The sequence below is a fragment of the Oncorhynchus clarkii genome, chromosome 33 (assembly GCF_045791955.1).
Source record: "Oncorhynchus clarkii lewisi isolate Uvic-CL-2024 chromosome 33, UVic_Ocla_1.0, whole genome shotgun sequence".
Taxonomy (NCBI): Eukaryota; Metazoa; Chordata; class Actinopteri; order Salmoniformes; family Salmonidae; genus Oncorhynchus; species Oncorhynchus clarkii.
Window position 1 is genome coordinate 31,726,023 of NC_092179.1, and position 21,024 is coordinate 31,747,046.

At 47.1% G+C, this 21,024-nt stretch overlaps 1 protein-coding gene across 1 annotated transcript in view; it reads left to right on the forward strand.

Annotated features, from left to right (window-relative positions):
* LOC139392975 (leucine-rich repeat-containing G-protein coupled receptor 5-like) overlaps nucleotides 1–21,024 on the forward strand; it is a 96,820-nt gene that overhangs the window by 71,747 nt on the left and 4,049 nt on the right. Inside the window, exons 11-15 of the mRNA XM_071141283.1 lie at nucleotides 1,021–1,092; nucleotides 1,711–1,776; nucleotides 1,877–1,948; nucleotides 9,926–9,997; nucleotides 10,446–10,571. Of these exons, the coding sequence (XP_070997384.1) occupies nucleotides 1,021–1,092; nucleotides 1,711–1,776; nucleotides 1,877–1,948; nucleotides 9,926–9,997; nucleotides 10,446–10,571 (408 nt within the window). The remainder of the gene's footprint in view (nucleotides 1–1,020; nucleotides 1,093–1,710; nucleotides 1,777–1,876; nucleotides 1,949–9,925; nucleotides 9,998–10,445; nucleotides 10,572–21,024) is intronic.

Here is a 21,024-nt window from a genome sequence, read left to right on the forward strand (position 1 = left end):
CAACCATTCAGACCCAATGCTAACACCCAACCATTCAGACCTAATGCTAACACCCAACCATTCAGACCCAATGCTAACACCCAACCATTCAGACCCAATGCTAACACCCAACCATTCAGACCCAATGCTAACACCCAACCATTCAGACCCAATGCTAACACCCAACCATTCAGACCCAATGCTAACACCCAACCATTCAGACCCAATGCTAACACCCAACCATTCAGACCTAATGCTAACACCCAACCATTCAGACCCAATGCTAACACCCAACCATTCAGACCCAATGCTAACACCCAACCATTCAGACCTAATGCTAACACCCAACCATTCAGACCCAATGCTAACACCCAACCATTCAGACCCAATGCTAACACCCAACCATTCAGACCCAATGCTAACACCCAACCATTCAGACCCAATGCTAACACCCAACCATTCATACCCAGACCCTTCTTTGCTGTTCTAACCCAATGTCAGGTAACTATTTTACCACAGAAAACAAGTTTAAGAGCTCACAAATACTAATAAATGTGCCCTGGTTTTGCCACCAATCATGTCACGACCTGCTACACAACCAAATCATTTCATGGAATTGTTCATATTTGAAAATGTACTGTTTGCTGTTATTACCTGCCTGACTCCCAGCTCATGTGTTGTCTTAACCAGCATGTAACCTGCTGGTCTTCCCGGGATTGAAACCTAAAGCCCCCAAAATACAAGTGTTTTTTTTTAAATCATTAATGATTATTATTTTATCCAATGTTGACGTTCTGTGCAGAGTTGTCATTTACGTTGAGACGTGTTGGTTTTCATAGTGTTGGTGTTGGGTTTTTGAATGAATAAGTGTTTCTTAGTTCTACTAGTGTGATTATATACCAAGGCACATATCAGGACATTTATTATACATATTAACAAACTGCCCTGGGGAATGTTCTGCACGTACAGTGAATGAATCTATTCACAAGGCTTTTACACAGATCCAGGGATAATATCATGTGACCTTTGAACTCTGTGTAGGACCATCACTGGAGCTCGCATCACATCCCTACCCACCACTGTGTGTGACCAGCTACCCAACCTGCTAGTGCTGTGAGTTCCTATTTGTCATCAATCAATCATAAAAATTCTTATTTTAACCAGGCAAGACAGTTAAGAACAAATTATTATTTTACAATGACGGCCTCCCGGGGAACAGTGGGTTAACTGCCTTGTTCAGGGGTAGAAGGACAGATTTTTACCTTGTCAGGCTACCTGCCTCTAACCACTAGGCCACCTGCCTCTAACCACTAGGCCACCTGCCTCTAACCACTAGGCTACCTGCCTCTAACCACTAGGCTACCTGTCTCTAACCACTAGGCTACCTGTCTCTAACCACTAGGCTACCTGCCTCTAACCACTAGGCCACCTGTCTCTAACCACTAGGCTACCTGCCTCTAACCACTAGGCTACCCTGCCTCTAACCACTAGGCTACCTGTCTCTAACCACTAGGCCACCTGCCTCTAACCACTAGGCTACCTGGCCTAGTTTATCAAACACTGCTTCACAATAACCTGGCATCGCCTCCCAAAGAGCATCATGCCCTCGCTCCACATTTCCCCGTGTTTAAATCAGATTAATAAAAGTGACCTATTTGAAAAGACATAGTCGTCCAGTATAATGGTAGTGGAGGTTACATTGGATCTCCTTTCTGTCCCCTCCTCACACAGAGATCTGTCCTACAACATGATCCAGTCTCTGCCCAGCTTCAGAGGATGTGAGAAGATTCAGAAAATGTGAGTGTCTTGGCAACCGCAGAAGCCGTATAAAACGATATGAGCCGTGGCTTTACAATAAAAACTGTTTTGTTGTTGTTGTTGTTGTTGTATTTTATAGTGATCTGCACCACAATGAAATTGAAGAGCTGCAAGCTGACACATTCCAGGGACTGACTTCCCTACGGTCTCTGTGAGTACACTGGTCTGGGTGGGCGGGTGGGCGTGTGTGCGTGTGTGTGTGTGTGTGTGTGTGTGTGTGTGTGTGTGTGTGTGTGTGTGTGTGTGTGTGTGTGTGTGTGTGTGTGTGTGTGTGTGTGTGGGTGTGCGTGCTTATGACCTCACGTTCCCATTATATTCAGATTACTCCATGTTCATATTCTGTATCGGCTTTTCACTCCAAATATGCCTCAAAATGATTGTTTTCTCAATTCAGAAAGTGATGAATGTGGTGAATTCCAGGGAGGCTGGTTTTACAAACTGATACGATGAGAGAATGTAGCTAGTAGTGTGACCGGCATGTCAGGACCATGGCCTGTTTTCACTAGCACCCTATTCCCTAGTGCACTAGGTTGGACCACTCGGACACACTACATAGGGTGCCATTTGGTATGTCAGGATGAGAAGTGTTGTCCATGTTTCATGTGAGCGGCCGTTCTGTTCAACAGAAGGTATTGTTTACTTCCGGTGTGAAAGAGAAGCCTCTGACAAATACGAGTCTGGCAGTGCCCTGTGTGTGTGTGTGTGTGTGTGTGTGTGTGTGTGTGTGTGTGTAAATCTGAGCCGTCAGACAAACAAACACTCCTCTCCTCCTGTTTACATTTCCTGCATCTTGTTTCCATCCCGTCGCCACCTTCCTTCACCCCGTCATATCGTGGGTGGCCTTGTCCTTGACATTCCTACTCAAAACTGGACACCATCCCCTCGACCCCCCACACACACCCCCAACCCCCTCCACTACCCTCAGCCACTACTTCCAATGAGATGCCTGTTTGGCCCTTCATAATAGTGTAGAATCATGAGAGAGAAGTGTCCTTTCTCTGTCCAAAACATTCACTGATTCTCTCTCTCATTCTCAGAGCCACCAAGTGAGAGATTGAATTAGTTTAGTTTGGCTGCCAGCCTGCGAGTGGAGTTGTCAGCTTTCACCAGAATCATAATTTGCGTATCAAATGACTCCCTATTCCATTTTATAGTGCACTAATTACCCATAGACCTCTGGTCAAACGTAGTGCACTATGTAGGGAATAGGGTGCCATTTGGGAAATAGACATTATTAGCATGTTATTCTGTTAGTCTGTTAGCTGAATGGGGAAATAGACATTATTAGCATGTTATTCTGTTAGCCTGTTAGCTGAATGGGGAAATAAACACTGTGTACCATGTTAGCCTGTTAGCCTGTTAGCTGAATGGGGAAATATACATTATTAGCATGTTATTCTGTTAGCCTGTCAGCTGAATGGGGAAATAGACATTATTAGCATGTTATTCTGTTAGCCTGTTAGCATGGCTCATTTGATAGAAGCCTTGGCTGCATTACATACAGCCGTACACAAGGCTTTCAGGGTAGAACCAGTTGAAGAGGCTATTTGCTGATTGCTCAGCCCCCCCCCCACCCCCCCTCCATCCCCCTGGACAACTATCCCACAGTGCACACGCACTGATCCGAGCTTGCCCTCTGTAAACACTTCCAAATTACCTCAGCGAGGCAACGAGATATTTTAATTGGCTGCTGCTGTCCAGAGCAGGATGTGAGGAAATATTGGCACGGACAGACATCAGACGGACGGACGGACTGCACGGATGGACACTCACTCACACACACGGACGCTCACACACAGTGACACACATGGCCGTGGGTCCAGCCCCCCTTCTCCTCCCCTTCCCTCCACCTCCTATCGCCTCACGAAGGTGCTTCTCTCCACTGTGAGTTGACCCTGGGTGAGTCCACAACAGGCATGCTGTCATAGTTGGCCGCCCTGCGTGGAGAGAGAGAGAGAGAGAGAGAGAGAGAGAGAGAGAGAGAGAGAGAGAGAGAGAGAGAGAGAGAGCCTGGGAGATGTCCTGGCGCTCGGTTCCGTCTCAACGTGCAAAGCCTCAAGGAGCAGATTGGGTTACCAGGCGTAGTGGACATGAAAAGATGAGAAGTGCACGTTACGTCGTTGCCAGGATTCCCAGGTCTCTCGTCCTTCTCTTAAGGCACAGAGGACCAGCTGCATCATCAAACAGTCACAAGTCATGTCCCTCTAAAAAAAAAAAGTCGCTGTGGAGTCTTTCAGGAAATGGCAGGGGATTTTGAGATGGCAGAGAAAACGCGGGGTCGATCCACGTCTGTACTTATCCACTACTTTGATATCCCACTGGGGACTTTTCCCTTCGCAACACTCCCCACGTCCAGCTACAGAACTAGCTGAGTAAGGCTCCAGAGCTAGGTGTGTGTGTGTGTGTGTGTGTGTGTGTGTGTGTGTGTGTGTGTGTGTGTGTGTGTGTGTGTGTGTGTGTGTGTGTGTGTGTGTGTGTGTGTGTGTGTGTGTGTGTGTGTGTGTGTGCGCGCGCGCGTGTGCGCGCTCAAGACGTGGCTGCAGGGCAGCGGTCCAGCTGACTTTACGGGCCTGGTTAAACCCCTGGCTCACTCTGAGTGACGAAAGGGGTCAGAAAACAGCCAATTAAGCAAATCATGTGTTGAATAAGGCTTCTACACATCCAATAAGCCTAGAGGGAGAGAGAGGAGAGATCTGGACTCTGGAGACCCCTTTCCTGTCACCATTCCTTCACCCCCAACCCCTCCAGTCCCTTTCTAGATAATGATCCCAAATACCCAGGATGACTGTATAACCAGGAACAACGGCCCGCTGTTATAAAATATCTCCTGATGTAAGAGCACGATATCCTGTGATGTTAAGAGCACAAACAGGAAGCCTTGCTGATAGGTTCTCTAGACACAGGAAGCCTGGCTGGAAGCCTCTCTGATTGGTTCTCTAGACACAAGAAGCCTGGCTGGAAGCCTCTCTGATTGGTTCTCTAGACACAGGAAGCCTCTCTGATAGGTTCTCTAGACACAGGAAGCCTGGCTGGAAGCCTCTCTTATTGGTTCTCTAGACAAAGGAAGCCTCTCTGATAGGTTCTCTAGACTCAGGAAGCCTCTCTGATAGGTTCTCTAGACACAGGAAGCCTGGCTGGAAGCCTCTCTGATAGGTTCTCTAGACACAGGAAGCCTGGCTGGAAGCCTCTCTGATTGGTTCTCTAGACACAGGAAGCCTCTCTGATAGGTTCTCTAGACACAGGAAGCCTGGCTGGGAGCCTCTCTGATAGGTTCTCTAGACACAGGAAGCCTCTCTGATAGGTTCTCTAGACACAGGAAGCCTGGCTGGAAGCCTCTCTGATTGGTTCTCTAGACACAACCCCCGCCCCCCAGGACCCGGTTTGGGAAACCCTGCTCTATAGGACCTTACTTATCCTCAATCAAACATCATGTGGATCATAAACAACTAGGAGTTGGCTGTCTGAATCATACAGGTCTCATACAGGTCTCATACAGGTCTCATACAGGTCTCATACAGGTCTCATACAGGTCTCATACAGGTCTCATACAGGTCTCCCTCAGGTCTCATACAGGTCTCATACAGGTCTCATACAGGTCTCATACAGGTCTCCCTCAGGTCTCATACAGGTCTCATACAGGTCTCATACAGGTCTCATACAGGTCTCATACAGGTCTCCCTCAGATCTCATACAGGTCTCATACAGGTCTCATACAGGTCTCCCTCAGGTCTCCCTCAGGTCTCCCTCAGGTCTCCCTCAGGTCTCATACAGGTCTCATACAGGTCTCCCTCAGGTCTCATACAGGTCTCATACAGGTCTCCCTCAGGTCTCCCTCAGGTCTCCCTCAGGTCTCCCTCAGGTCTCATACAGGTCTCATACAGGTCTCATACAGGTCTCCCTCAGGTCTCCCTCAGGTCTCACTCAGGTCTCCCTCAGGTCTCCCTCAGGTCTCCCTCAGGTCTCATACAGGTCTCCCTCAGGTCTCATACAGGTCTCATACAGGTCTCCCTCAGGTCTCCCTCAGGTCTCCCTCAGGTCTCATACAGGTCTCATACAGGTCTCATACAGGTCTCATACAGGTCTCATACAGGTCTCCCTCAGGTCTCCCTCAGGTCTCATACAGGTCTCATACAGGTCTCCCTCAGGTCTCATACAGGTCTCATACAGGTCTCATACAGGTATCCCTCAGGTCTCCCTCAGGTCTCATACAGGTCTCCCTCAGGTCTCATACAGGTCTCATACAGGTCTCATACAGGTCTCCCTCAGGTCTCATACAGGTCTCATGCAGGTCTCCCTCAGGTCTCCCTCAGGTCTCCCTCAGGTCTCATACAGGTCTCATACAGGTCTCATACAGGTCTCCCTCAGGTCTCATACAGGTCTCATACAGGTCTCATACAGGTCTCATACAGGTCTCATACAGGTCTCCCTCAGGTCTCCCTCAGGTCTCATACAGGTCTCATACAGGTCTCCCTCAGGTCTCATACAGGTCTCCCTCAGGTCTCCCTCAGGTCTCATACAGGTCTCATACAGGTCTCCCTCAGGTCTCATACAGGTCTCATACAGGTCTCATACAGGTCTCATACAGGTCTCCCTCAGGTCTCCCTCAGGTCTCATACAGGTCTCCCACAGGTCTCCCTCAGGTCTCATACAGGTCTCATACAGGTCTCATACAGGTCTCCCTCAGGTCTCCCTCAGGTCTCCCTCAGGTCTCCCTCAGGTCTCATACAGGTCTCATACAGGTCTCATACAGGTCTCCCTCAGGTCTCATACAGGTCTCCCTCAGGTCTCATACAGGTCTCATACAGGTCTCCCTCAGGTCTCCCTCAGGTCTCCCTCAGGTCTCCCTCAGGTCTCCTACAGGTCTCAGGTCTCATACAGGTCTCCCTCAGGTCTCATACAGGTCTCAGGTCTCCCTCAGGTCTCCCTCAGGTCTCATACAGGTCTCATACAGGTCTCCCTCAGGTCTCATACAGGTCTCAGGTCTCCCTCAGGTCTCTCCAGGTCTCATACAGGTCTCCCTCAGGTCTCCCTCAGGTCTCATACAGGTCTCCAGGTCTCAGGTCTCATACAGGTCTCATCCCTCAGGTCAGGTCTCCCTCAGGTCTCATACAGGTCTCATACAGGTCTCATACAGGTCTCATCTCATACAGGTCTCATACAGGTCTCATCTCCCTCAGGTCTCCCTCAGGTCTCATACAGGTCTCCCTAGGTCAGGTCTCATACAGGTCTCCCTCAGGTCTCATACAGGTCTCAGGTCTCCCTCAGGTCTCATACAGGTCTCCCTCAGGTCTCATACAGGTCTCCCTCAGGTCTCCCTCAGGTCTCCCTCAGGTCTCCCTCAGGTCTCATCAGGTCTCCCTACAGGTCTCCCTCAGGTCTCATACAGGTCTCATACAGGTCTCATACAGGTCTCATACAGGTCTCATACAGGTCTCCCTCAGGTCTCCCTCAGGTCTCCCTCAGGTCTCATACAGGTCTCATACAGGTCTCATACAGGTCTCCCTCAGGTCTCATACAGGTCTCATACAGGTCTCATACAGGTCTCATACAGGTCTCATACAGGTCTCATACAGGTCTCCCTCAGGTCTCCCTCAGGTCTCATACAGGTCTCCCTCAGGTCTCATACAGGTCTCCCTCAGGTCTCATACAGGTCTCATACAGGTCTCATACAGGTCTCATACAGGTCTCATACAGGTCTCATACAGGTCTCCCTCAGGTCTCATACAGGTCTCCCTCAGGTCTCATACAGGTCTCCCTCAGGTCTCATACAGGTCTCCCTCAGGTCTCATACAGGTCTCCCTCAGGTCTCCCTCAGGTCTCCCTCAGGTCTCCCTTAGGTCTCCCTCAGGTCTCCCTCAGGTCTCCCTCAGGTCTCATACAGGTCTCATACAGGTCTCATACAGGTCTCCCTCAGGTCTCCCTCAGGTCTCCCTCAGGTCTCCCTCAGGTCTCATACAGGTCTCATACAGGTCTCATACAGGTCTCATACAGGTCTCCCTCAGGTCTCATACAGGTCTCCCTCAGGTCTCATACAGGTCTCATACAGGTCTCATACAGGTCTCCCTCAGGTCTCATACAGGTCTCCCTCAGGTCTCATACAGGTCTCATACAGGTCTCATACAGGTCTCCCTCAGGTCTCCCTCAGGTCTCATACAGGTCTCCCTCAGGTCTCATACAGGTCTCCCTCAGGTCTCATACAGGTCTCATACAGGTCTCATACAGGTCTCATACAGGTCTCCCTCAGGTCTCCCTCGGGTCTCCCTCAGGTCTCATACAGGTCTCCCTCAGGTCTCATACAGGTCTCCCTCAGGTCTCATACAGGTCTCATACAGGTCTCCCTCAGGTCTCCCTCAGGTCTCCCTCAGGTCTCCCTTAGGTCTCCCTCAGGTCTCCCTCAGGTCTCATACAGGTCTCATACAGGTCTCATACAGGTCTCCCTCAGGTCTCCCTCAGGTCTCCCTCAGGTCTCATACAGGTCTCATACAGGTCTCCCTCAGGTCTCCCTCAGGTCTCATACAGGTCTCATACAGGTCTCCCTCAGGTCTCATACAGGTCTCCCTCAGGTCTCATACAGGTCTCATACAGGTCTCATACAGGTCTCCCTCAGGTCTCATACAGGTCTCATACAGGTCTCATACAGGTCTCCCTCAGGTCTCCCTCAGGTCTCATACAGGTCTCCCTCAGGTCTCATACAGGTCTCATACAGGTCTTCCTCAGGTCTCATACAGGTCTCATACAGGTCTCATACAGGTCTCATACAGGTCTCCCTCAGGTCTCCCTCAGGTCTCCCTCAGGTCTCATACAGGTCTCCCTCAGGTCTCATACAGGTCTCATACAGGTCTCCCTCAGGTCTCCCTCACGTCTCCCTCAGGTCTCATACAGGTCTCCCTCAGGTCTCATACAGGTCTCATACAGGTCTCCCTCAGGTCTCATACAGGTCTCATACAGGTCTCATACAGGTCTCCCTCTGGTCTATTTTTGTGTACATCCATATTTCCCTGATTTTAAAAGTTATTGTCTTGGTATTTATGGGACAAACACGGACAAGTGTTTTCTATTTTCTGCAGAGAGACAATCGCTAGACAGATATGGTCAGGGGCCAAGCTCAGCAGGCTGTAGATCAAAACTGTTTTCCAAAGAGTAAATCACATCGTTTACATGCAAGATAATACATCTCTTTTGCCTTTTTCTCATTCAATACAATGGCACAGTACAAGTTTGTGAAATTGTGAACAGCAATTCTCCAAATTCCATCCCCTCTTGGATACACAGTTACTTTGAACTATGACCCCCTCTTAGACATACAGTTTGAACTAAGGCCCCTCTTGGACATACAGTTTGAACTATGACCTCTCTTGGACATACAGTTTGAACTATGACCCCCTCTTGGACATACAGTTTGAACTATGACCCCCTCTTGGACATACAGTTTGAACTATGACCCCCTCTTGGACATACAGTTTGAACTATGACCTCCTCTTGGACATACAGTTTGAACTATGACCTCTCTTGGACATACAGTTTGAACTAAGGCCCCTCTTGGACATACAGTTTGAACTATGACCCCCTCTTGGACATACAGTTTGAACTATGACCTCTCTTGGACATACAGTTTGAACTAAGGCACCTCTTGGACATACAGTTTGAACTAAGGCCCCTCTTGGACATACAGTTTGAACTATGACCCCTCTTGGACATACAGTTTAAACTAAGGCCCCTCTTGGACATACAGTTTGAACTATGACCCCTCGTTGTCTTCCTGTCTGCTCGTGTTAGTTATATCTTTTGTGTTTTCACTCAACTCATCTCATCTGGTTAAACGATATCAATACCTTCTTCTATTCTCCTCTCACACGCCAAAACGACGACGATACGTGTGTGAATCATCTTAACCTTAAAAGTGCCTGCTTCGGCAATATGGGATTGATACGGCACATGTCTGGTATAATCTGCTAGGGAAGGAGGAGGAAGGAATGGAATGACTTCTTGGTGCAGCAGAGCATGGTACTGAAGGAGATCTCTCAGCTTGTAAATCCAACCGTCTGAGGTGCAGCAGGATTAGTGGAGCTGAAGGAAACATCTGAACTGAAGGAAATTTCTCTGTTTTTTTCTGCTTCCTTCGGAACAGTGACCTGGCTTGGAACAAGCTGTCCTCTCTGAACCCGCTCTCCTTCTCCAGTCTGCCTGCCCTCATCAAACTGTGAGTCCTCCACTGTTTTATTCATTCATATGAACCAGGCAGAGTTCAAGTCAGTTCAAGTCAGTCGGAAATGGATGATGTGTCCATTAAATCAAGTTAGGGTTAGGGTTAGGGTTTTGCTGATTAATGATTGCTAGATTGCTATTGCTTAGTTATCGGGTGGTAGATGATGTGTTTCTCATACTCTCTCTCTCTCGCTCTCTCTCCCTCTCTCTCTCTCTCTCTCTCTCTCTCTCTCTCTCTCTCTCTCTCTCCCCCTCTCTCTCCCTCTCCCCATCACCCCCCTCTCTCTCTCTCTCTCCCCCTCTCCCCCAACTCTCTCTCTCCCCCTCTCCCCCCACCTCTCTCTCTCTCCTCCTCTCTCTCTATCCCCTCCCTCCCTCTCTCTCACTCCCTCTCTCTCTCTCTCTCCCTCCCACTTCCTCCCCCTCCATTCTCTCTCCCCCAGTGATCTTACTTCCAACCGGTTGTCCTACCTGCCTGTATCTGGGCTCCATGGACTCACACACCTCAAACTAGCTGGCAACGAGGACCTGCAGGAGCTACTGCCTGCTGAGAGCCTCCCCAAACTGAGGTACCTGTAGTAATGCTGGGGGTGGTGGTGGTGGTGCTTTTGGTGATGCTGGTGGTGGTGGTGGTGCTTTTGGTGATGCTGGTGGTGGACATGGATTGTGTAGTAGTAGGTGCCAGGAGCACAAGGGTTGTGTCAAGAACTGCAATGCTGCTGGGTTTTCACGCTCATCAGAGTCCCTGGGTTCGCGCCCAGGCTCTGTCGTAACCGGCCTCGACCGGGAGGTCCGTGGGGCGACGCACAATTGGCCTAGCGTCGTCCGGGTTAGGGAGGGCTTGGTCGGTAGGGATGTCCTTGTCTCATCGCGCACCAGCAACTCCTGTGGCGGGCCGGGCGCAGTGCGCGCTAACCAAGGTTGCCAGGTGCACGGTGTAGCCTCCGACACATTGGTGCGGCTAGCTTCCGGGTTGGAGGCGCGCTGTGTTAAGAAGCAGTGCGGCTGGTTGGGTTGTGTATCGGAGGACGCATGACTTTCAACCTTCGTCTCTCCCGAGCCCGTACCCGAGCCCGGGTTGTAGCGATGAGACAAGATAGTAGCTACTACAACAATTGGATACCACGAAATTGGGGAGAAAAAGGGGTAAAAATTCAACAACAAAAAAAATGGTCCACCACTCAAAGGACATCCAGACAACTTGACACAACTGTGGGAAGCATTGGATTCAACATGGGTCAGCATTCCTGTGCAACGCTTTCAACACCTTGGAGAGTCCATGACCTGATGAATTGAGGCTGTTCTGAGGGCAATATAGGGGGGTGGAGTGGATTAGTACGAAGGTGTACTTAATGTTATGTCCACTCAGTGTAGAGTCCATGACCTGATGAATTGAGGCTGTTCTGAGGGCAATAGGGGGTTCAACTCAATATTAGGAAGGTGTTCTTAATGTTTTGTATACTCAGTGTATGCTGATTGCATTGCCACCAAAACTTTTTTCATTTGCGGTCTCTCTCTCTCACGCCTCTCTCTCTCACGCCTCACGCCTCTCTCTCTCACGCCTCTCGCTCTCTCAGATCTCTCTCTTACGTCTCTCACACGTCTCTCTCTCACGTCTCTCACACGTCTCTCACACGTCTCTCTCTCTCACGTCTCTCACACGTCTCTCTCTCTCTCACATCTCTCACACGTCTCTCACACGTCTCTCTCTCTCTCACGTCTTTCACACGTCTCTCACACGTCTCTCTCGCTCACGTCTCTCACACGTCTCTCTCGCTCACGTCTCTCACACGTCTCTCTCTCACGTCTCTCTCGCTCACGTCTCTCTCGCTCACGTCTCTCTCTCACGTCTCTCTCGCTCACGTCTCTCTCTCACGTCTCTCTCTCTCTCTCACGTCTCGTTCTCTCACGTCTCTCTCTCACATAGATCATCTGTTGCCTCAGCAACGAACAGGGCTCCGATGATATTTAACTCAAAAGATGCCCAACGATTGAACAGAGCAGTAGCTGGGTTTATCTGTCTGGATCAAGTGCCTGTAACTTTGGCTAATACACTGTGGTATTGTGATGGTATCAAGTATGGTAATACTAAACCTGGTATCACTATCGAAGTCTAAATTCTGGTATTGAGACATCACTAGGTGGTGGTGGAGATGGTGGTGAAAATTATGAGGAGGAGGAGGAAGAGGAGGAGGTGGGGGAGGAGGAGGAAGAGGAGGAGGTGGGGAGGAGGAGGAGGAGGTGGGGGAGGAGGAGGAAAAGGAGGAGGAGGAGGGTGAGGAGGAAGAAGAGGAGGAAGAGGAGGTGGAGGAGGAGGTGGGAGAGGAGGAGGAAGAGGAGGAGGAGGAAGAGGAGGAGGTGGGGGAGGAGGAGGAGGAAGAGGAGGAGGGTGAGGAGGAAGAGGAGGAAGAAGAGGAGGAAGAGGAGGAGGAGGAAGAGGAGGAGGATGTGGGGGAGGAGGAGGAGGAGAAGGAGGAGGAGGAGGTGGGGGAGGAGGAGGAGGATGAGGATATCTCTTTCCCCATCCTGTCCTTATTTTTAATAGACAACCTTTTACCAGTCCATGTCAGTACAGACAAGCAGGTTACATGATGGATGTGCACTAGCTGCAGTCAACTCACTCCCTTCTAGTACATCATGGTAGGGAAGGGAGCAGCACACCAATACACACTCCTTCACCATGAAGTAGGGTGCAACATGGACCCTCTAAAGCCCATCAGAGTGGGTCTTATTTTTTACCAAGGACCAACCAATAAAACATGATTTACCCAGGCCATAGTTACAGTTGAAGGATCAACCAATAAAACATGATTTACCCAGGCCACTTGAAGGACCAACCAATAAAACATGATTTACCCAGGCCACTTGAAGGACCAACCAATAAAACATGATTTACCCAGGCCATAGTTACAGTTGAAGGACCAACCAATAAAACATTATTTACCCAGGCCATAGTTACAGTTGAAGGACCAACCAATAAAACATGATTTACCCAGGCCACTTGAAGGACCAACCAATAAAACATGATTTACCCAGGCCACTTGAAGGACCAACCAATAAAACATGATTTACCCAGGCCATAGTTACAGTTGAAGGATCAACCATTAAAACATGATTTACCCAGGCCATAGTTACAGTTGAAGGACCAACCAATAAAACATGATTTACCCAGGCCACTTGAAGGACCAACCATTAAAACATGATTTACCCAGGCCATAGTTACAGTTGAAGGACCAACCATTAAAACATGATTTACCCAGGCCACTTGAAGGATCAACCAATAAAATATGATTTACCCAGGCCATAGTTACAGTTGAAGGACCAACCATTAAAACATGATTTACCCAGGCCATAGTTACAGTTGAAGGACCAGCCACTTGAAGGACCAACCATTAAAACATGATTTACCCAGGCCACTTGAAGGACCAACCATTAAAACATGATTTACCCAGGCCACTTGAAGGATCAACCATTAAAACATGATTTACCCAGGCCACTTGAAGGACCAACCAGTAAAACGTGATTTACCCAGGCCATAGTTACAGTTGAAGGACCAACCATTAAAACATGATTTACCCAGGCCATAGTTACAGTTGAAGGATCAACCAATAAAACATGATTTACCCAGGTCATAGTTACAGTTGAAGGACCAACCAATAAAACATGATTTACCCAGGTCATACTTACAGTTGAAGGACCAACCAATAAAACATGATTTACCCAGGCCATAGTTACAGTTGAAGGATCAACCAATAAAACATGATTTACCCAGGCCACAGTTACAGCCTCCTTAGTTAGTCAACATTTACATCCCTACCTCTAGGAACTCCTAGACTTACATATTTGTATGATGTCATACATCACTGCAATTTCAAATCTGGATAAACAGTTGGTGATTTATTTATGTTAAGTTGCGTGTCAGTTGGTGCTTAAATAACAGTTGAGTGTGGTGGTAACATTGTGTTTAGTCTCTTCTGTCTGTCTGTAGAGTGATGGAGCTGCCCTATGCCTTACGTGTTGTGTTGACTGACTCTTTCTCTATCTCTCTCTACTGTTCTCTCTCTCTCTCTCTCTCTCTCTCTCTCTCTCTCTCTCTCTCTCTCTCTCTCTCTACTCTCTCTCTCTCTCTGTTCTCTCTCTCTCTCTCTCTGTTCTCTCTCTCTCTCTCTCTCTCTCTCTCTCTCTCTCTACTGTTCTCTCTCTCTCTCTCTCTCTACTGTTCTCTCTGTCTTTACTGTTCTCTCTCTCTCTCTACTGTTCTCTCTCTCTACTGTTCTCTCTCTCTCTCTCTCTCTACTGTTCTCTCTCTCTCTCTACTGTTCTCTCTCTACTGTTCTCTCTCTCTCTCTCTCTACTGTTCTCTCTCTCTACTGTTCTCTCTCTCTCTCTCTACTGTTCTCTCTCTCTCTCTCTCTCTCTCTCTCTCTCTCTCTCTCTCTCTCTCTCTCTCTCTCTCTCTCTCTCTCTCTCTCTCTCTCTACTGTTATCTCTCTCTCTCTCTACTGTTCTCTCTCTCTACTGTTCTCTCTCTCTCTCTCTACTGTTCTCTCTCTCTACTGTTCTCTCTCTCTACTGTTCTCTCTCTCTCTCTACTGTTCTCTCTCTCTACTGTTCTCTCTCTGTCTTTACTGTTCTCTCTCTCTCTCTACTGTTCTCTCTCTCTACTGTTCTCTCTCTCTCTCTCTCTCTACTGTTCTCTCTCTCTCTCTACTGTTCTCTCTCTCTACTGTTCTCTCTCTCTCTCTCTCTACTGTTCTCTCTCTCTACTGTTCTCTCTCTCTCTCTCTACTGTTCTCTCTCTCTACTGTTCTCTCTCTCTCTCTCTCTACTGTTCTCTCTCTCTACTGTTCTCTCTCTCTACTGTTCTCTCTCTCTATTGTTCTCTCTCTCTACTGTTCTCTCTCTTTCTCTCTCTACTGTTCTCTCTCTCTACTGTTTTCTCTCTACTGTTCTCTCTCTCTCTCTACTGTTCTCTCTCTTTCTCTACTGTTCTCTCTATCTACTGTTCTCTCTCTCTACTGTTCTCTCTCTCTCTCTCGCTCTACTGTTCTCTCTCTCTCTACTGTTCTCTCTCTCTACTGTTCTCTCTCTACTGTTCTCTCTCTACTGTTCTCTCTCTCTCTCTACTGTTCTCTCTCTCTCTCTCTCTCTCTCTCTACTGTTCTCTCTCTCTCTCTACTGTTCTCTCTCTCTACTGTTCTCTCTCTACTGTTCTCTCTCTCTCTACTGTTCTCTCTCTACTGTTCTCTCTCGCTCTCTACTGTTCTCTCTCTCTCTACTGTTCTCTCTCTCTCTCTACTGTTCTCTCTCTCTCTCTCTACTGTTCTCTCTCTCTCTCTACTGTTCTCTCTCTCTCTCTCTACTGTTCTCTCTCTCTATATATCTCTACTGTTCTCTCTCTCTCTACTGTTCTCTCTCTCTCTCTCCTTTTCTCTCTCCTTTCCTCTCCTTCAACGATCTCTCTCCTGTTCTCTCTCTCTCTCCTTTTCTCTCTCCTTTCCTCTCCTTCAACGATCTCTCTCCTGTTCTCTCTCTCTCTCTCTCTCTCTCCTTTTCTCTCTCTCTCTCTCTCTCCTTTTCTCTCTCCTTTCCTGTCCTTTTCTCTCTCCTTTCCTCTCCTTGCACGGTCTCTCTCCTGTTCTCTCTCTCTCTCCTTTTCTCTCTCCTTTCCTCTCCTTGCACGATCTCTCTCCTGTTCTCTCTCTCTCTCTCTCCTTTTCTCTCTCCTTTCCCCTCCTTCAACGATCTCTCTCCTGTTCTCTCTCTCTCTCTCCTTTTCTCTCTCCTTTCCCCTCCTTCAACGATCTCTCTCCTGTTCTCTCTCTCTCTCTCCTTTTCTCTCTCCTTTCCCCTCCTTCAACGATCTCTCTCCTGTTCTCTCTCTCTCTCTCCTTTTCTCTCTCCTTTCCTCTCCTTCAACGATCTCTCTCCTGTTCTCTCTCTCTCTCTCTCTCCTTTTCTCTCTCTCTCTCTCTCTCTCTCCTTTTCTCTCTCCTTTCCTCTCCTTCAACGATCTCTCTCCTGTTCTCTCTCCTTTTCTCTCTCTCTCTCTCTCTCTCTCTCCTTTTCTCTCTCCTTTCCCCTCCTTCAACGATCTCTCTCCTGTTCTCTCTCTCTCTCTCCTTTTCTCTCTCCTTTCCTCTCCTTCAACGATCTCTCTCCTGTTCTCTCTCTCTCTCTCCTTTTCTCTCTCCTTTCCTCTCCTTCAACGATCTCTCTCCTGTTCTCTCTCTCTCTCTCCTTTTCTCTCTCCTTTCCTCTCCTTCAACGATCTCTCTCCTGTTCTCTCTCTCTCTCTCTCCTTTTCTCTCTCTCTCTCTCTCTCTCTCCTTTTCTCTCTCCTTTCCCCTCCTTCAACGATCTCTCTCCTGTTCTCTCTCTCTCTCTCCTTTTCTCTATCCTTTCCTCTCCTTCAACGATCTCTCTCCTGTTCTCTCTCTCTCTCTCTCCTTTTCTCTCTCTCTCTCTCTCTCTCCTTTTCTCTCTCCTTTCCTCTCCTTCAACGATCTCTCTCCTGTTCTCTCTCTCTCTCTCCTTTTCTCTCTCCTTTCCTCTCCTTCAACGATCTCTCTCCTGTTCTCTCTCTCTCTCTCCTTTTCTCTCTCCTTTCCTATCCTTCAACGATCTCTCTCCTGTTCTCTCTCTCTCTCTCCTTTTCTCTCTCCTTTCCTCTCCTTCAACGATCTCTCTCCTGTTCTCTCTCTCTCTCTCTCTTTTCTCTCTCTCTCTCTCTCTCTCTCCTTTTCTCTCTCCTTTCCCCTCCTTCAACGATCTCTCTCCTGTTCTCTCTCTCTCTCTCCTTTTCTCTCTCCTTTCCTCTCCTTCAACGATCTCTCTCCTGTTCTCTCTCTCTCCTTTTCTCTCTCTCTCTCCCTCTCTCTCTCTCCTTTTCTCTCTCTCTCTCTCTCTCCTTTTCTCTCTCTCTCTCTCTCCTTTTCTCTCTCTCTCTCTCTCTCTCTCTCTCTCTCTCTCTCCTGTTCTCTCTCTCTCTCTCTCCTTTTCTCTCTCTCTCTCTCTCTCTCTCTCCTTTTCTCTCTCCTTTCCTCTCCTTCAACGATCTCTCTCCTGTTCTCTCTCTTTTTCTTTCAGTTTCAATTCAAGGGGCTTTATTGGCATGGTAAACATATGTTGACATTGCCAAGGCAAGTGAAGTAGACAATAAACAAAAGTGAAATAAACTATTAAAAATGAACAGTAAACATTACACTCACAAGTTCAGAAAGAACAAATACTTTGAAAATGTCATATTATGGCTTTATTACAGTGTTGTAATGATGTGAAAATAATTTAAGTACAAAAGGGAAAATAAATAAATTTAATATAGGTTGTATTTACAATGGTGTTTGTTCTTCACTGGTTGCCCTTTTCTCGTGGCAACAGGTCACAAATCTTGCTGCTGTGATGCACACTGTGGTATTTCACCCAGTAGATATGGGAGTTTATGAAAATTGGGTTTGTTTTCGAGTTCTTTGTGGGTCTGTGTAATCTGAGGGAAATATTTGTCTCTAATATGGTCATACATTAGGTAGTAGGTTAAGAAGTGCATCTCAGTTTCCACCTCATTTTGTGGGCAGTGTGCACATAAGGCTGTCTTCTCTTGAGAGCCATGTCTGCCTACGGCGGCCTTTCTCAATAGCAAGGCTCTGCTTACTGAGTCTGTACATAAGTTTGGGTCAGTCACAGTGGTCAGGTATTCTGCCGCTGTGTACTCTCTGTGTAGGGCCAAATAGCATTCTAGTTTGCTCTGTTTTTTTGTTAATTCTTTTCAATGGCTTTGTTATGGAAGGTTTGGGAATCGTTTCCTTTTAGGCGGTTGTAGAATTTAACGTCTCTTTTCTGGATTTTGATAATTAGTGGTTATCGGCCTAATTCTGCTCTGCATGCATTATTTGATGTTCTACGTTGTACACGGAGGATATTTTTGCAGAATTCTGCGTGCAGACTCTCAATTTGGTGTTTGTCCCATTTTGTGAATTATTGGTTGGTGAGCGGACCCCAGACTTCACAACCATAAAGGGCAATGGGCTCTATGACTGATTCAAGTATTTTTAGCCAGATCCTAATTGGTATGTCAAATTGTATGTTCCGTTTGATGGCAGAGAAGGCCCTTCTTGCCTTGTCTCTCAGATCGTTCACAGCTTTGTGGAAGTTACCTGTGGCGCTGATGTTTAGGCCAAGGTATGTATAGTTTTTTGTGTGCTCCAGGGCAACGGTGTCTAGATGGAATTTATATTCTTGGTCCTGGCAACTGGACCTTTTTTGGAACACCATTATTTTGGTCTTACTGAGATTTACTTCAGGGCCCAGGTCTGGCAGAATCTGTGCAGAATATCTAAGTGCTGCTGTAGGCCCTCCTTGGTTGGTGACAGAAGCACCAGATCATCAGCAAACAATAGACATTTGAATTCAGATTCTAGTAGGGTGAGGCCGGGTGCTGCAGATTGTTCTAGTGCCCTCGCCAATTGTTGAGGAGCTGGGGCTTAAGCTGCATCCCTGTCTCACCCCACGGCCCCGTGGAAAGAAATTTGTGTGTCTTTTGCCAATTTTAACCACACACTTGTTGTTTGTGTACATGGATTTTATAATGTTGTATGTTTTTCCCCCAACACCACTTTCCATACATTTGTATAGCAGGCCCTCATGCCAAATTAGATTCTATGAATTACATCGAGATGATTTCTGACGTGCTGTTCCTTCTTTTTCCGTAGTGTATTTCTGTATTGTTTTAGTGATTCACCATAGTGAAGGCGTAGACTCAGGTTTTCTGGGTCTCTATGTTTTTGGTTGGACAGGTTTCTCCATTTCTTTCTTAGGTTTTTGCATTCTTCATCAAACCATTGTTGTTAATGTTCAAGGGGTTGTCTGCTTGAAGTGTTTAGATTTGATAGGGAAGCTGAGGTCAAATATAGTGTTTAGGTTTTCTACTGCCACGTTTACACCCTCACTATTACAGTGGAACATTAAGTCAAGGAAATTGTCTAGAAAGGATTGAATTTGTTGTTCCCTAGTTTTTGGGGTAGATTTCCACACTACTTTCCTTCCATCTATAGCATTTCTTAATATTATTCAGTTCCTTTGGCTTTGATGCCTCATGATTGAGCATTGCTAGGTTCAAGTAGACTGTGATTTTGCTGTGGTCTGATAGGGGTGTCAGTGGGCTGACTGTGAACGCTCTGAGAGACTCTGGGTTGAGGTCAGTGATAAAGTAGTCTACAGTACTACTGCCAAAAGACAAGGTATAGGTGTACCTACCGTAGGAGTCCCCTCGAAGGCTACCATTGACTATGTACAGACCCAGTGTTTGACAGAGCTGTAGGTGTACCTACCGTAGGAGTCCCCTCGAAGGCTACCATTGACTGTGTACATACCCAGCGTGCGACAGAGCTGCAGGAGTTGTGACCCGTTTTTGTTGGTTATGTTGGTTATGTAGTTGTTTCTGGGGGGGCATGTGAGGGAGGGAATGCTGTCACCTACAGGCAGGTGTTTGTCCCCCTGTGTGCTGAGGGTGCCAGGTTCTTGTCCGGTTCTGGCATTTAGGTCGCCACAGACTAGTACATGTCCCTGAGCCTGGAAATTGTTGATCTCCCCCTCTAGGATGAAGAAGCTGTCATCGTTAAAGTATGGGGATTCTATTGGGGGGATATAGGTAGCACACATGAGGACATTTTTCTCTGTTGAGATCATTTCCTTTTGAATTTCAAAACAGATGTAAAATGTTCCTGTTTTGACCAATTTAATAGAGTGAGTTAGGTCTGCTCTATACCAAATTAGCATTCCCCCTGTCTCTTCCTCATTTCACACCTGGTAGTTTGGTGGCTGTGACCACCAGCTCTCTGTAACCTAGAGGACAACCATTGGGTCCGTCTCCTTTATACCATGTTTCTTGTAGGATGACTCTCTCTCTCTCTCAATTCAAGGGGCTCTATTGGCATGGGAAACATGTGTTAACAGTGAGTTTTAATGACTCCAACCTAAGTGTGTGTAAACTTCTGACTTCAACTGTTTCTCTCTCTCTCTCTCTAACTTAATTCAATTTCAATTCAAGGGGGCTTTATTGTCATGGGAAACATGTGTTAACGTTGCCAAAGCAAGTGAAGAGGATAATATACAAAAGTGAAATAAACAATAAAATTAACAGTAAACATTACACATACAGAAGTTTCAAAACAATAAAGACATTACAAATGTCATATTACGTATATATACAGTGTTGTAACAATGTACAAATGGTTAAAGTACACAAGGGAAAATAAATAAACATAAATATGGGTTGTATTTACAATGGTGTGTGTTCTTCACTGGTTGCCCTTTTCTTGTGGCAACAGGTCACAAAACTTGCTGCTGTGATGGCACACTGTGGAATTTCACCCAGTAGATATGGGAGTTTATCAAAATTGGGTTTGTTTTCGAATACTTTGTGGATCTGTGGTATCTGAGGGAAATATGTCTCTCTAATATGGTCATACAATGGGCAGGAGGTTAGGAAGTGCAGCTCAGTTTCCACCTCATTTTGTGGGCAGTGTGCACATAGCCTGTCTTCTCTTGAGAGCCATGTCTGCCTACGGCGGCCTTTCTCAATAGCAAGGCTATGCTCACTGAGTCTGTACATAGTCAAAGCTTTCCTTAAGTTTGGGTCAGTCACAGTGGTCAGGTATTCTGCCACTGTGTACTCTCTGTTTAGGGCCAAATAGCATTCTAGTTTGCTCTGTTTTTTGTTAATTCTTTCCAATGTGTCAAGTAATTGTCTTTTTGTTTTCTCGTGATTTGGTTGGGTCTAATTGTGCTGATGTCCTGGGGCTCTGTAGGGTGTGTTTGTGTTTGTGAACAGAGCCCCAGGACCAGCTTGCTAAGGGGACTCTTCTTCTCTGTAGGTGATGGCTTTGTTATGGAAGGTTTGGGAATCACTTCCTTTTAGGTGGTTGTAGAATTTAACGGCTCTTTTCTGGATTTTGATAATTAGTGGGTATCGGCCTAATTCTGCTCTGCATGCATTATTTGGTGTTCTACGTTGTACACTGAGGA